Source organism: Corylus avellana, chromosome ca8 (genome assembly GCF_901000735.1).
Source record: "Corylus avellana chromosome ca8, CavTom2PMs-1.0".
NCBI classification, from domain to species: Eukaryota; Viridiplantae; Streptophyta; class Magnoliopsida; order Fagales; family Betulaceae; genus Corylus; species Corylus avellana.
Window position 1 is genome coordinate 23,617,686 of NC_081548.1, and position 14,111 is coordinate 23,631,796.

Below are 14,111 nucleotides of genomic sequence, written 5' to 3' on the forward strand. Positions count from 1 at the left end.
GCCCAAACTTTTTTTCCAAGGCCCAATCTTTACATTTAAATTAGTCGACCGTTCAAGCCCCTCTCTCTCTCACTACAACGGTCCTATTATTCTCTGCGACTGAAAGATTTTTGAATTTTCTTCTTCTTTCTCTTCTTCCCCTTCTTCTACTTCTTCTTCGATTACTTGACCATTCCAACCCCGTCGCGCTATACAACGGTCTTATTTTTCTCTGCTACGGAAAGATTTGAATTTTCCGCTTTGTCGTCTTCTTGCGCGATTCGCTATGGGCACGAATGAACGCTCCGATGTCTCCTCCGAACGCCGAAAATGGGACAAGATCTTCAACGGCCTGGTGCACATGTTGCAGACCCAACAGGAACAGCTGGAGACCCTCGCCCAAGAGCGGAAACTCCTCGAAGATTGCGTCAGAATGCAACACGAGCGATGGGTCTCCGATGCTCGACTCTACGAGGGCCAGATTTCTCGGGTAATTCTCAAAACGATTCGAAGATTGTTTTGGGTTTTGGAAAATGGCTTGGGAATTTGAAATTAGGGTTTCGGGGATTTTTTTGAGGTCTACCCTTTTGGATGGTTTCTTAGGGATTTTTTTTCTTGTAATTTCTTGTGTAGATGAACGGGGATTTGGTAGCCCAACAGATGACACTCTCGTTCGAGGCGGCCAAGTCAGATTTTGTGACGAGCTTGAAGCGGAGAGAGGCTTTTCTCGAGAAATTGAAACTAGGTTAGTGTTTCTACTTGTATTTCTACAAATTTGAATTAGGAGGTTTCCAGTTTTCTTTGTTGCACAACAAACACCGACACACAGAGAGAGCACAAAGACCTAAGCTTTGTTTGATCTCTGATGAGTTCTCCAAAAGAAAAGAGTTTTGAGGATTTTAGTGTATTTAAGAAGTACGATAGCTGTTATATCTTCCTGTGATTTCTCAGCAATTAAATGCACCATTGATTTCTTCCAATTTATCTAATTTAGGGTTTGGAACGAGAAATAGTTACATATATGTGTGTGTGTGTGTGTGTGTTGTGTTGTGCTGTGTTGTAAGATTGACTAATAACTTTTTGCCTTTCTTTGATGTCCAAGTTGACATGCACGCCCAAAGTGGTATCTCATTCTTATAAGTTATGATGGACACAGGGCCTATAGAATTTCTTTTAAGTTTGATGCAATTTTTATGTAAAATTTGAGTCATGCTTTCTTCTCCACCACATTTCCATGTGTTATTTTGTGTATGTGTGCTTGGAATTTTTGTGTACCATTGTCTAAGTGCTCCATTGTTGTTTTCTTTTTCACTATTGCAGAAGATGCAGAAACTGAGTTGGCGGATTTCAAAGCGTGGTTTGACTACTTCTCTCGTGAATCCTGTGACCCAAAAGTATGTTCCACCACAATTTTGCTGAAATATGTTTTGTATTTTCATTTTAATGTTATTGATAGCTTTCAATTTTCACAGGTTCTTTCTCTGAGAAACGGCAGTGATATGCAGGGAGAAGAGCGGCGTTCTAAGATATTGGAAGGTGAAATAAGGAGATTAAAGAGTGAATATGAGAAGCTTGCCTTGGAAAAGAGTTCTGAGGTATCTGCACTGCTGGCAGAGAAAAAATTCGTGTGGAATCAGTATAAAATTATGGAAAATGACTACACTAGTAAATTAGGGAGTAATCGTTCTGAAGTTGCAAAAGCAAATGAGACAATAGAGAAACTTCTTTCCAGAGTGAAGCAGCTGCAGTCACTGAACGATGAAAGGGATGAAATGATTGCAAGATTGAGAAATAAAGTGGCCGAGACAAATAAATTGAATGAAGCAACTTCCAGAACCTCCCACAAGTTGGATTTGTTAAAAAAGCCTAGAAGTTCTTCAGTCACACCTGCATTAAATTATTGTACGGCCAGAGCTCAACGATCTTGTGTGGTAGCCAAGAAGAGCGGCAGCAATAGAAGTGATATCACTGGCCAAAAAGAATCATCTGCTGCACAATTTCCTGATTCTGAAAAGGTAATTGTGAATTAGTTTTCTTTACCATAATGTAGCTATAATTATTATACCCTGCTACTGCTAGATGATACTTGACCCAGTGAAAGTCCCTAGGATATTTTCATCTGCTTCATTTAATACAGAAACCTTTCACTGTTTATGTCATGGATGAGCGTTGAGTGCTACATCTTCTCTTGAAGTGTCTTGTTGAAATGTTTGAGTTGAATGCGTCTCACTAGCAGGAACAGGTTTTGGTGCATGATACAAATCTAACTTTGAATAAATTTAATCTGAAGCAATCTGACAATGACTATAATATCCTAAATAAAAATTGCAATTAAATGATACTAGTATCAGCTGGCTACATAACATAAATAGGGTGAGAGTTGTATCATACAAAATGTTGTCTGCATCATAAACTTTAGAGGTTAAATAATTTGTTTATGAAGTTTTAACTTCACAGTGCCAACTCACTCTTCCGTACAAATAAACTCTTAGTTATCATAACAGAGAATAGGCATAAAGCATGATAAGTAGGTACCTTTTAATGTACATGGTCAAAATTGAACTTCCATTGGCATTTTCCTTCTGAATTCTATATGATTCGCAATAGAAGTACATGAATGGTTCATATATTATTACTCAATATTTAATAATATGTACATGAATGGTTCATGTATTAATACATACACAAGTACATAGAAGAGAGGAAAGAGATCTTATTTGTCTTGTCCCATTGTGCTTTTGTTGGACATGAAATGAAAGGCTAATAATATGTCAAGCCCTTCCTTCTTTGTTGACCAGGGAAGCAGAGTTTCAAAGAGAAAAGGAGTTGATGTTTTTCCCATTTCAGAGACCCCAAGATTGTTCTCATCCGACTTCAAGGTTCCCAAGCTGAAGACACATCTAAGATGACCCCTGAATAACATTTTCCTGCCTTTTGATTTTTTGATAGGGTAGCTAATCATTGTAGAGCTTCACTGGTGGCTACTGTTGTAATTCTTAAATTCTTTTGTTATATGTAATTACTTTTTTAGTCTTAGTCTGGTGCAAGCTGTGCTGCTCTGATGATTCTTTAATCAGTGTAAACTGTGTAATGTAAAATAGTTTTTTTAGGATCTAACATGTTCTTTGTTCTCTCCCGTCTTTGCTTTCTTTAAGTCTTTCTTTTACTTCCACAAGTATTATTCTAGCTCATGTCTCTGGACTCATGCTATTCCAAAATGCCTGCATGTCCCAAGCTGCTGAATCCGTGAAGCACAGGAGTGTAGGCATCGATAATATCCGTTCTATTTGTGAATAATATTAATATTTACGTGTCTTTTAAAAAATTTAAATAAAATAACATTATAAAACATTATATACATCGTTGTATGCATTAACTTTAATTCTAGCTATGAAATTGAGAAGATTCTTGTCCTTGAAAATGTAGGATTTGGACTTTAGCGGCTCTATTTTTACATTTATGGATATAAAAGGGAGACCGATATCGATCCTTCCCATTCAATCGGATCAAGGCTTTGCTTGAATTAAGGCTTCTTGCATGTTGATCAATCAAAAGCGACTCCCAAGTGACTTGTATGGGGTTATGGCACTGGAATTGAGATTCAATGCAATAGGTGCAATGTTTTTTTACGTGGGTCGAGAACCATCCCGAAAAGTAAATTACACCTAACATTTTACTTACAAGAAATAACTTCACAATAAGAGTTAATTAGTGAAGACTTTTGACTTTGTTAGGCCCTTTAACAAACTTTAAACCGATATGATTGGATCAGAATTCCTACTCATTTGCAACCCAAATTGCTAAAAATTTGAACAGTATATGTGAGAGAATTCTTATCAGGCTCGTCTACCCGAAACAGATGGGTGGACAACCTAAACCTTATTATATTTTCGTATACTTGCAGACTTAATTACTAGTAATATGGATAAGAATCTCTCTCCCAAATTAACTAGTACGCATAATATGATGAACCCCAAATTGGTGGCCACCACTTGGAATGAAAATAAGACTGGTAAGAGAGCATAAGCACAAGCAGAAGTAGCAGCAATCCCAGGCCCCAAGGCATTGGAGGCAAGCTCTGGGCTTGATGAACGGCATCAATCTTTGTTATCGGAGCAAGAATCACAATCCTGCCGTACTTGGTGATCATGTGCATCACAACGATGAGCAGCAAAGGCAATAAGAAGAGAATAAACTTGAAGTTGATGATTGTTTGGTGCATCTGTGACTTGTAGCCTGTATAAGAGGAAAGCAACAACAGAAGAACCATGATGCCGGCAATGGTGAGTAGAGGCATCGGAGGTGGAGATATGGACTGCAGGGTTTGCTCTGTCCACCCCTGCTTCCATGCCGGACCCCTTCTTTCCCTCAAAAACCAACCCATCTTCTCTCCCTCTCTCTCTGTGGCTCTCTCAGCTTTTTCTCTACGTGCCTCTGTTATTGTGAGAAGGTTTTATAACGGTCGGTTGTGGTTACTTTGGCATAGATTCTCAACCGACCTTTCTTTTGGACTGATGCCCACCGAGTTGGGATTGATGCCAATACGATAACTTTAGGAAATAATTATATGAGTTTTTAATTTCAAATTAAATCCAAACTGTTCAATTGCATCAATTAATGGAATATGATCATCTTCAATTCAAAATGGACCGAAAAATATTTAGTTCATAGTTAAGATTTCTTCTAGAAATCCTAAAGCCACGGGCCCACAAATAGGACACATCTTCTACTAACAATAAAATAAAATAAAATAATAAGCGGTGGTTGGCCACCCCATCTTAACCATAGGGGGTGGCCGGACCACCCCTAGCCCCCAACTGGGGTGGTCCGGCCACTCCCAACCACCCCCCCTCCCCCTTTTTAAATTTTTTTTTTTTCAATATGAAATAATATTTTATTATTATCTTTTGTTAGTGGGACATGTGTCTCATTTATGACTTTAAGATTTCTAAGAAGAAATCTTAACCATGAACTAGATATTCTTTAGTCCAAAATAAACTGGAGAGGATTCTGTTGATCAATTAATTGTTACAATTTAAATCTTTGCTAATAAATTGCAATTAGATATAAAAAAAATTAAAAATATATATATAAAAAATTAAAAATCCTCCATTTGAATCGCTTTTTGGCTTTCAAAAGTGAAAGCATATACTCATTTAGTTTTTCATATTATCTTTAACTTTGAATCCACCTTCTCGACCTGTATTAAAATGTAATAAAAAATAAAATAAAAAACATGTTTATTGTTGTCTTTTGTTAAAATATGTGTCAAAAAAGATGAGCATAAAACAAAGGAACATATTCTACTTTTTATTATGCTTTTTTGGTAGAGAAATGCTGGAATTTAATAAAAATTTCATATTTTGTCTATAAGAGTCTATGTGGCAAGATGTCAAATCATATTTTTAGTGGAAAGAAAAATACAACTTTTAAGATATGTTAAAATCTAATAAAAATTTCATATTTTACCCATAAAAGTTCATGTGGCAAGATACTACATCTTCTTTTTGTTTTGTCTTTTTTCCTCCACAAAAAAAGAAAAAAAAATGAAGTGGTATCTTGACACATAAACTTTTATAGGCAAAATGTAAAGTTTTTATTAGATTCATTTCCTTAACAAAAAGAAAATAATGTGATATATTGTCACATAAACTTTTATAGACAAAATATAAAATTTTATTAGATTCTAGCACATCTTCGAAGGTATATGGTTTGTCACTTTTTATTTTTTTTTTATTTTTTTTAAGAATATGGTTTGTCACTTGGGACTGTTTGTGTTTCAGGTTTTGGGACACATGGCAAATGTGAAAGAATTGAAAGGGAAGGTATGTCGGACGAGGATTTCTTTGAATTTTACTGAGGGAGGGGGATTAGGGCTACGTGTCCTGGACAGTCCGGAGTGTTTTTTAACAAACAACCGCTGCGGGGGAATGGAGGAGATCGATGACGTACAGTAGTTGAAGACGAACATGACATTCCTTTTAGTAATGGGCCGAGTTTAGGGCTAATATTGGAGAAAACCAGGCCGATTTGAATTCAAAATTGGGTCGTGTTAGCCTGGACCACCGATGGATAAAAAGTCCAACCACATTCAAGTCTAAAAATTAAAGCTTTTGCTTCTATTTATAATTAAACTACAACAAAAAATTTATTCTATCCAAATCCCACCCATGATTTGTTTTACCCCCACAGCAAAGCTAGCTTCCCTTTTTATATGACAAATTTAGCAGCTTACCGAGTTTTCCTTTACATTTTATTCTTACTTGCTATAATTTGAATCATTTTATTTAAGAGTATTGATTATTTGCAATGAATCACCCTAAAAAATAATACTTTGTAATTTTAAATCTCAACTAAATTAAAACATCTACCGCTTCTGCGGCACTTACCTGACCCATTTAGTCGGTGTGCATTATACGCACATGACATGTACATTATATGCGAACTACACCAACTATGGTGTATAATTTGGGAGGACAGGTCGTTGTAAAAATCTTCAAGAATTTATCTTGAACTTCTTTTTCAGAAAGGACATTCCTAACACTTCATAATACATATTACATAATTTGAATGTTATATTTATTTATGTATTTTGCTAGCTTGCTTTCTTCTTCTTCTTTTTATTTTATTATTTTATTATTTTATTTTTTTTAATATAGGAATAGAACGGTTTTTTATAGATTACTAAACAATATTAACTACTTTGCATTAGGTCGTTATAGTTTCTATCGAAACGTCCTAATCTCGAAACCTAAAGAAAACGCCGTTTTCTTATTATTTTGGGGCTCGAAACCCTCAAAAACCAAAAAGAAACCCGGGCTTCCCAATTTCAAAAACCCTAATCGCCATCTCCAGTATTCTTTTCACAAAAAATCCGTTATTTTCTGCGGTTCTTTAACTTCCCGGGGAAAATGCCCTCGGAGGATTCGAAGCCCGTGAAGAAATCGGAGTTGGAAGACGAAGAGGAAGATGACGAGAAGCAGAGCCTGGGATCGATTCTCGAAGGCCGCAAGAAGAAACTCTCAAATGCAAATGCAAATGCTGGTTCGGTCAAACCTCGGCCCAAAGAACCAAAAGTGAAGAAAGAAGAGCGCCTAGATGACGAAGATGAGAAACCCATTAAGTCTTCTCTTTCTTCTGGGTCTCGCTTCAAAGTTAAGAAGGAAGAGAATGAAGACGACGACGATGACAAGCCCCTTGCCAAACGAAGCTCTAATACTAAGCCTGACAAGGTTTCTAACACTCTTTGTTTTATTAAGTTTAAAAAGGCCTAGTCTTTCTGTTCTATGACTAAAGCTGAGGATGGTGTAAGAAATAAAAGTTTTTATTTGATTCGATTTTTTTTTATAATTTTTTTTTTTTTTAATCTGTTTTAAGTCTGCTTACTTAGTCTAAGTAAGCAAACCATTGCTTTGGACTGAATTGAATTGGTGGTTTGGTTTAATGTTAAGATTTTTTTTGGTTCTGTACCTGTTTAGTAAATAGGCTGTTGTTGATTTATGGGTGTGGTTTTTGTTTTTGTTTTGTGGAAGGAACTAAAGCGGAGAAAGACGACAAAGGAGGAGGAGAAGGAGAAGGCAGATACGGCAACAGAGCGGAAGAAGAGGGAGAAGAAGGTGTATGATTTGCCTGGTCAGAAGCGAGACCCTCCCGAGGAGGTATTGTTCTGTTGTTCTATTTTACATTATTACTTGGTTTTATTTTAGCTTAAGGTGTTTTCTTTGAGGGTTTTTGAGTGGTGGGATTGGTGCATTCTGCAATTTCAGAGAGACCCACTGAGGATCTTTTATGAAACGCTTTATAAGCACAATCCGGATAGCGAAATGGCGCAGTTCTGGTGAGTCATTTTGCCCCAATTGTGTAATCGTTTTCGTGGTCTGACACCCAGTTTTGCTGTTAAGTTTCTTTTTTGTTATACTTTTTGCCTGGTTTTAGAATGTAGAGAAGGCGTGCATATCTAAAACTGATTAATTGGTTGTTTTTGAGTAAGAACTTTACTTACGGGTTTTGACATTTAAATTACTAGATATTTTTCCCGTAAGAGAGAGTTGAGGTAGAGTGGAAATACTGGAGAATATGTTTACTGCTTTTGTTATATTGCATGCTTATAAGAAATTGATCGTTTTATTTTTAGCATCAAGTATATGGAGTTATGAATAGTTTGATCTGCCGTAGATTACTTATTTACATTAAAGGCGTTACATTTTGGAGTGGATTGAGTTTTGATTTGTCAACAAATGTGATTTAATAGTAAATTATATTGTCACCATTATGCTCCTTGCCTGTCCCTTGTAATGTTGTCACACTTCTTGCTTCCAAGCATGGGACAGCACGTTAATCATGCAACAGGTCGTATGTGGTGGCCGAAACCCACTTGTGCCTTTTATGATACGTTTTTATATGTTGCACTCCTATCTTTCTACAATGACATGTTCTGGGAAGCTGGTTTTGCATAAACTCGCAAATGATATTTATTTTACATGAGAAGAGATTATGTAGATTTCTTAATGCTTTCCATGTAACCTTTGTAATGATTTATATGGACTTGTTTATTTGATGATAAAACAATTTTTGGCTATCAAGTTTGTTTTCTGAATACATTAAAATGACAATATACAGTTTTTGACATCCATATGGGGCTTTTAGTTATGAAAATGGTGCCATGATTTTAGCATTACCGTTGAGTTATCAAGCGTAAGGATTGCTTTATATGTACTCGGGCTTTAGTTGCAGCTTACACGTTGCAATTTGCAGTCTGCTTGTTGCACATGGATGATTGAGCAGTTGTTGTTACCTTCATAGGAAATTTGGCTATTTGTGATTTAAAAATGTAAGCATGTCGGGATCGATTGATGATATGCATATCCTGCATTATTGTTGACATGGCGGTTTATATTCTCAAATTGTTGACGATTTAGCCCTTATCGGATTTTTGATGATTTAGGCCTTCTTTATAATGTTATGTTGAACTGTTTTATATTCTGAATCTGGATTTGACGAAAAAATCTTAGCTTCTGCTGAAGTACTCCTATTTAGCTATTTTTCCTCAGTAAGAAGATAGTATGCACTCCTTTGGTCAGTAGATGCATATGGCAGATCACTGTGTTCCAGCTCTGGTCCACTTTATATTTTGTTCTCTCCTCTAAAGGAGAAAATGGTTTAAAGGGAGAGAGAGAGAGAGAGCACTAATAAGTATGGTCTTGCAGAGTAGTCTCATGGATTAGATAGATAAGTTGCATATTGAGCATGCCCCATCTTTTGGGACTTTTGAGCGATTTTTCTTTTTTCTTTTTCTCTTTTTCAAATCTCCCCCATTTTTAATGCTCATTAAAATGTGATGCATATTTGACATGATTTAGTAATTCTGCTCACTTGAAAAGCAGCTACTTTGTCATACCATGTGATTGATTTGACTCTTTTTTTTTTTTTTTGTGATGATTTGGCATGTGTTTATATCAATTCTCTGTATTATTATTATATCTAGGATTTACGTAAAAGCATATTTGCATTCAATGTAATTGCAGGATGATGGAGTCTGGTTTGCTTTCCAAAGAGCTTGCGAAGAAAGTTTATGAGAAGAAGCAGAAAAGGAGTAATCAGCAGAAGTTCAGTTCCCCAGCCAAAGCTGTAGCAACCGTGAAGCGGAGTACTGTGTCTGTTAGTGTTGTTAAGAAAAAATTACCATGCTCCCCAGTTTCATCAAACAAGAAGAGGACGACAGACTCGATAGCTGCATCAAAGCAGACTAAGAAGCAGAAGATTGAGGATGGAAGTTCTGATGATGACATTGTTTTGGCTAACAGGAAAAGGCCATCCTCTCTAATTTCTTCTATTAAAAAGACCACCACAGACTCAAAAGTTTTATCGAAGCAGTCTAAGAAACGGAAAAGGATTGAAGATGGAAGCTCCGAAGATGATTCAGACGATGACTTTGAACCCATAGCAATGACAAAGAAGCAGCGAGCAGCTTGATTATGTTTATCGTTAAGTGATTAGGGCTTCTTACATTTTTTTCGTTATCACTCATTAACTAATTCCTATTTGCTGATTTAACTGCTGTCAACACTGATATTGTCAGTGTCCTCATTGCAAGGATTGTTTATATGTTTATAGAACAGTCCTATGTTAATCTGAAATTTCAGGTCGGGAGGACACTCCTCTCCGACGTCCCTATTGCTCCGTTACAGAAGGCTTGGAAAGATTTGGTGAAAGGGTGTTATACAAGCAATTGATGCTTAGACTCTACCTTCATTGAAACTTGAAGGATAAAAGGGTGGAGGGAGAGAGAGCCACAAGAATGCCACCAAAAGTGGAAAAGAGTTGGAGAAAGGCTAAAACAATTCAAGGTGTTTATACATTGGCCTTAGCCGAGAAAAAAACTCGGTGTAATGCAGATACTATTTAAAGAGAATATAAAAAAAAGCTAGATGATAGCTAGCAAGCCTTTCTTTTTGTCTTTAAAAAAAAAAAAAAAAAATCAGCTATTAAACACTATAGTGTTGAAAATTTGGACTATGTAGCAAAGTAAATGCTGGCTAATTCTAGTAGGGATCAGATGCACAGAGAAATGTCGTGGTCGTGACTCGTGAGATTTTTCCTGTTAGGCTGTTAAAGAGCAGCATGTTTCCATATATAGTTTTTATTATTTATCTTCTTTTAATTATTGTAATAATTATTAAAATATTAATTAAACAATTAAATCAATTTTCTCGCATCATCGCTTATGAAATAAATGTTAATTTAATATTATATGACAACAAAAATTCTGAATTCCAAGAAATTTCCGTCATTCACTTTGAGAAATAGTCATATGCAAAATGTTGCATAAAGGTTCGTTGTAATTGTCAAGCCAATCAAAACTGATTCATGTAAATGCGCGTCTTCTTTTAACAATTTGGCAATCTGCCCAATACGAGTACAAACAGCATCGCCCTCTATGCTATACTTAAACTTTTAGGTATATATATAGATATGAGGTTTGATACGGACACAACACAAACTCAACTCATGGCCAACTTCTCTTCTACGTGTAAAAAAAAATTGAATTTTAAACCAAACAAATTGTCTTTTTTCCCAAATTTTCAGAACCCCAAAATCTTCTCGATCAATTTTTTTTTTTTAAAAAAAAATGACACGTAGGAGAGAAGTTGGCCATAAATTGGATTTATGTTGTGACCTTAACATTTTCCTATATATATAGTTTAGTTAAAGTGGACTTTATTTCAGTACAATTAGTTGTCTGAATTACATGCAATATTGGCAGTTAATGAGAGAGAGAGAGAGTAGTTTAAGATCCACTTGTCCGAAGGGTGAATCCACACCCTATATTGCTTGGGCATGTGGGTCCTATATTGGCGCTCTCTCTCTCTCATTAACCTCATATACTACGTGTAAAGTTAACAACTAATTACACTTGGCACAAATCCAAGTAGAGTCAATAATCTAATGTGTCATGCTTCAACCACAAGTTCTATTCCCTTTTTAAGGGGTGAATTTTTTTTTTTTATTTATTTTTTTTTTAAGGCATATTGGGTTAAGCTAACCATGTATTTAAGGTTGTAAATTAATAGAGTCGATCGCAAATAAATTCAAGCTTAGCTCAAATTAGCTAAGCTTGGGATTAATTCATTTATTAACAAATATAGCTTAACTAGATTTTTATGCTCGTTTATTAAACAAGTTAAACTCGTATAAACTCAGCTCGACTCATATAATTTAATCTTTATAATATTATTTTTAAGTTTATAATGAGAACATCTTAAGTACTTTAAAAGATCAAATAAAATTCTTATAATATGACAGATATAGAATTATTGTAATTGTGAGTCTAAAAATCAATATAGATGTATGTGTATGTGTACTTGAATAATAAATTTATATGCATACATATAGACTCATAAATTGTTTAAAATTCAAGCTGATTTATTAATTAACTCAAATGATAAAATTTTAAAAATAATTAATTATCTAACTATTAGTATGAATATACGAAAAAAAAAAAAAAAACAATGGTAAGGCGTTCACGGGAAATGCGTTTCCAATTATGTTTGGGTATTTGGGTTTGGGTATGATACGCAGCCAGCCTGGCAGGTGGCGGCCTCTCCGGCTCTTACCTCTCCGTATTCTGCTGGGAAAAATTTCCGTTAAACGACGTGTAGCACAAGTTCAACAGGAAGAGGCGAGCACGCGCTTCATCACTAGCGAAGCACGCACGCGCAACTTCAGTGGTTGTTTAATAGACGACACTTTGCCAGGAACTACGAACCCTACCTTAATCTCCCCAGTGTTGACACGTGTCCACAGCCACAACCTTTGTTACAATTCGCTTTTGATGCATTAAAACCCCGTCTTCCAAGCAACAAAATACACACTCTCGCCCTCTCTCTCTGCCTAATCCAATCCCTTTGCTTTCTTTTTCTTTCTCTCTTTCTCGCAAGTTTCTCTGTTTACGGCGGTGTTGCTGAGAAAAAACAAAGGTTGTTGAGAGAACAATGATGCGGCGGAGTGTAATCGCTCCGGTCACCGACTTCACGACGGATGACATTGACGCCGCCGACGTCTTGCTCATGCTCTATTTACCGCGAGTGTTCCTCAAGGTCGAGAGATGGGCCGTGAAGAGAAGGAGATCTTCCTGGAGTTCAATGCAATCTTTCCGTCGTGGGGTCACTGGGTCTGGTGGGGTGGCTCTCAAGTGTGAGGCGGAAGGTGCACCGGCGGCCAAGGCCGATTCCTTGAGTCCAGCGGTCAAGGCAGAGGCTTTGATTCCGGCGGACAAGGCAGAGGCTTTGATTCCGGCGGACAAGGCGGAGGCTTTGAGTCCGGCGACCCCTCTTTCCTTCCCGCCTAGTAGCGAATCGGACGAGAAGCCGAAGCAAGACCTGCAAAGAAAATTCCCTCAGAAAAGGGTATTTCTCTCTTTCTTTTTCATTCTTGATAAATTTTCTTGACGAAATTCAATTTTCTTGGAGCGTTGACTAATTTGCTTCGTCTCTCTGTTGCTTTTTCACTGTTCTTTTATAATTTTATCGACGAAATTATGTTTTCTTGGTGTGTTGACTACTGTTTTTTTGTCTCTCTCTAGGTTTTTCATCATTCTTTTATAATTTTCATGACGAAAATAAATTTTCTTGGAGTTTTTAACTCTGGCTCTGATGATTTATTTTGTATTTTTTAGGTTTTTATTTTTATTCTACATTCTGATTTGTGTTTTTTTCTTGGGTGTTGTTGATCTTGTAGAAGAGAGAGGAGTGGATGGTGATTATTGACGGATTAAATCAAGACAGGGCTTTGCTAAAAGAGGTGAGTTTATTTATTTAATTTTCTTGTTACTATTGATTTGTCAATTTCTTTATCTCCTAAGATTTCTATCTAACGCTCTTTGTGAAATCCAAACAGGAAATTGAGAATATGAGACGTAATTGCGACAACGTGAGAGCTTTCAATTTGGAGTTGAAGGCGAAGGTAATTATTATTAATTTTTTCTGAGTTAGATCTTTTTTATTTTATTTTATAATTGATAATTGATAATTGATAAATTAACCCTTTTGTACAGTTAAGCTCTGGCCCCTGTTTGGAAACTGGTAAAATTGGTGCAGAAAATAAAGATTCGGATCAGATTGGTCAGCTGCACCCCTTGTTGCCATCTAGCAATGGATCTGGCATGGCCCACAGCAATATGGGTCCATCTGGTCTTCCTGATCTCAACATCTCTGCAGAAGGAACGATCGGGATTGAGTCTTCCGGACCGGTTGATCTCAACGTGGCCAACAAGAATTTGGGTCGGGCTATGGCACTGGCTGCTCAAGCCAGACACAGGAGGATGCTGATTCGCAGGATCAAGAAAATTCAAGTCTCCAATAACACGACGCATAGATGAGATTTTAGATTTTACTGTATTAGCCTATTAATATTGTTAATTAGGTTTTGTCTTTTGAGGGAAGATTTTGCTAATCTTTCTTTTTTTTTTTCTTTTTTTTTTTTTTAATTTTTTAATTTTTAGGCAATATTTGTTGATTGGCTATCTGGATGTAAATTGGGATAGCTCCATAATTTTTGGTCTATTGAAGGAAGGTTTCTATAATGAGATGGTTATTGAGGATCTCTTTTTGTATTTCTCATGCCCTTAACTAACA

At 36.3% G+C, this 14,111-nt stretch overlaps 3 protein-coding genes across 3 annotated transcripts; all 3 read left to right on the forward strand.

Moving 5' to 3' along the window:
* The first annotated feature begins 89 nt into the window (after positions 1 to 89).
* On the forward strand, positions 90 to 3,121 carry LOC132190403 (uncharacterized). The gene is made up of 5 exons (XM_059605378.1): positions 90 to 469; positions 613 to 724; positions 1,300 to 1,373; positions 1,452 to 1,994; positions 2,778 to 3,121. Exons 1-5 carry the CDS (start codon positions 266 to 268, stop codon positions 2,886 to 2,888), a joined length of 1,044 nt encoding a protein of 347 aa, XP_059461361.1. The 5' UTR covers positions 90 to 265; the 3' UTR covers positions 2,889 to 3,121.
* A 3,601-nt stretch (positions 3,122 to 6,722) lies between these two features.
* LOC132189677 (uncharacterized) lies at positions 6,723 to 10,159 on the forward strand. Its single transcript, XM_059604439.1, has 4 exons — positions 6,723 to 7,211; positions 7,512 to 7,637; positions 7,746 to 7,816; positions 9,504 to 10,159. The coding sequence occupies exons 1-4, from the start codon at positions 6,891 to 6,893 to the stop codon at positions 9,949 to 9,951; spliced, it is 966 nt and encodes a 321-aa protein (XP_059460422.1). The 5' UTR covers positions 6,723 to 6,890; the 3' UTR covers positions 9,952 to 10,159.
* A 2,142-nt stretch (positions 10,160 to 12,301) lies between these two features.
* Positions 12,302 to 14,077, forward strand: LOC132190216 (uncharacterized). The gene is made up of 4 exons (XM_059605137.1): positions 12,302 to 12,884; positions 13,216 to 13,278; positions 13,375 to 13,440; positions 13,532 to 14,077. The coding sequence occupies exons 1-4, from the start codon at positions 12,471 to 12,473 to the stop codon at positions 13,853 to 13,855; spliced, it is 867 nt and encodes a 288-aa protein (XP_059461120.1). The 5' UTR covers positions 12,302 to 12,470; the 3' UTR covers positions 13,856 to 14,077.
* The last annotated feature ends 34 nt before the right edge of the window (positions 14,078 to 14,111 follow it).

Coding starts and splice junctions, on each gene's coding strand:
- LOC132190403 (XM_059605378.1), top strand. CDS start 266: ATGGGCACGAATGAACGCTCCGATGTCTCCTCCGAACGCCGAAAATGG. Junction 470..612: donor ACGAGGGCCAGATTTCTCGG/GTAATTCTCAAA, acceptor TTTCTTGTGTAG/ATGAACGGGGATTTGGTAGC. Junction 1,995..2,777: donor AATTTCCTGATTCTGAAAAG/GTAATTGTGAAT, acceptor TTTGTTGACCAG/GGAAGCAGAGTTTCAAAGAG.
- LOC132189677 (XM_059604439.1), top strand. CDS start 6,891: ATGCCCTCGGAGGATTCGAAGCCCGTGAAGAAATCGGAGTTGGAAGAC. Junction 7,212..7,511: donor CTAATACTAAGCCTGACAAG/GTTTCTAACACT, acceptor GTTTTGTGGAAG/GAACTAAAGCGGAGAAAGAC. Junction 7,638..7,745: donor AGCGAGACCCTCCCGAGGAG/GTATTGTTCTGT, acceptor CTGCAATTTCAG/AGAGACCCACTGAGGATCTT.
- LOC132190216 (XM_059605137.1), top strand. CDS start 12,471: ATGATGCGGCGGAGTGTAATCGCTCCGGTCACCGACTTCACGACGGAT. Junction 13,279..13,374: donor ACAGGGCTTTGCTAAAAGAG/GTGAGTTTATTT, acceptor AAATCCAAACAG/GAAATTGAGAATATGAGACG. Junction 13,441..13,531: donor ATTTGGAGTTGAAGGCGAAG/GTAATTATTATT, acceptor CCTTTTGTACAG/TTAAGCTCTGGCCCCTGTTT.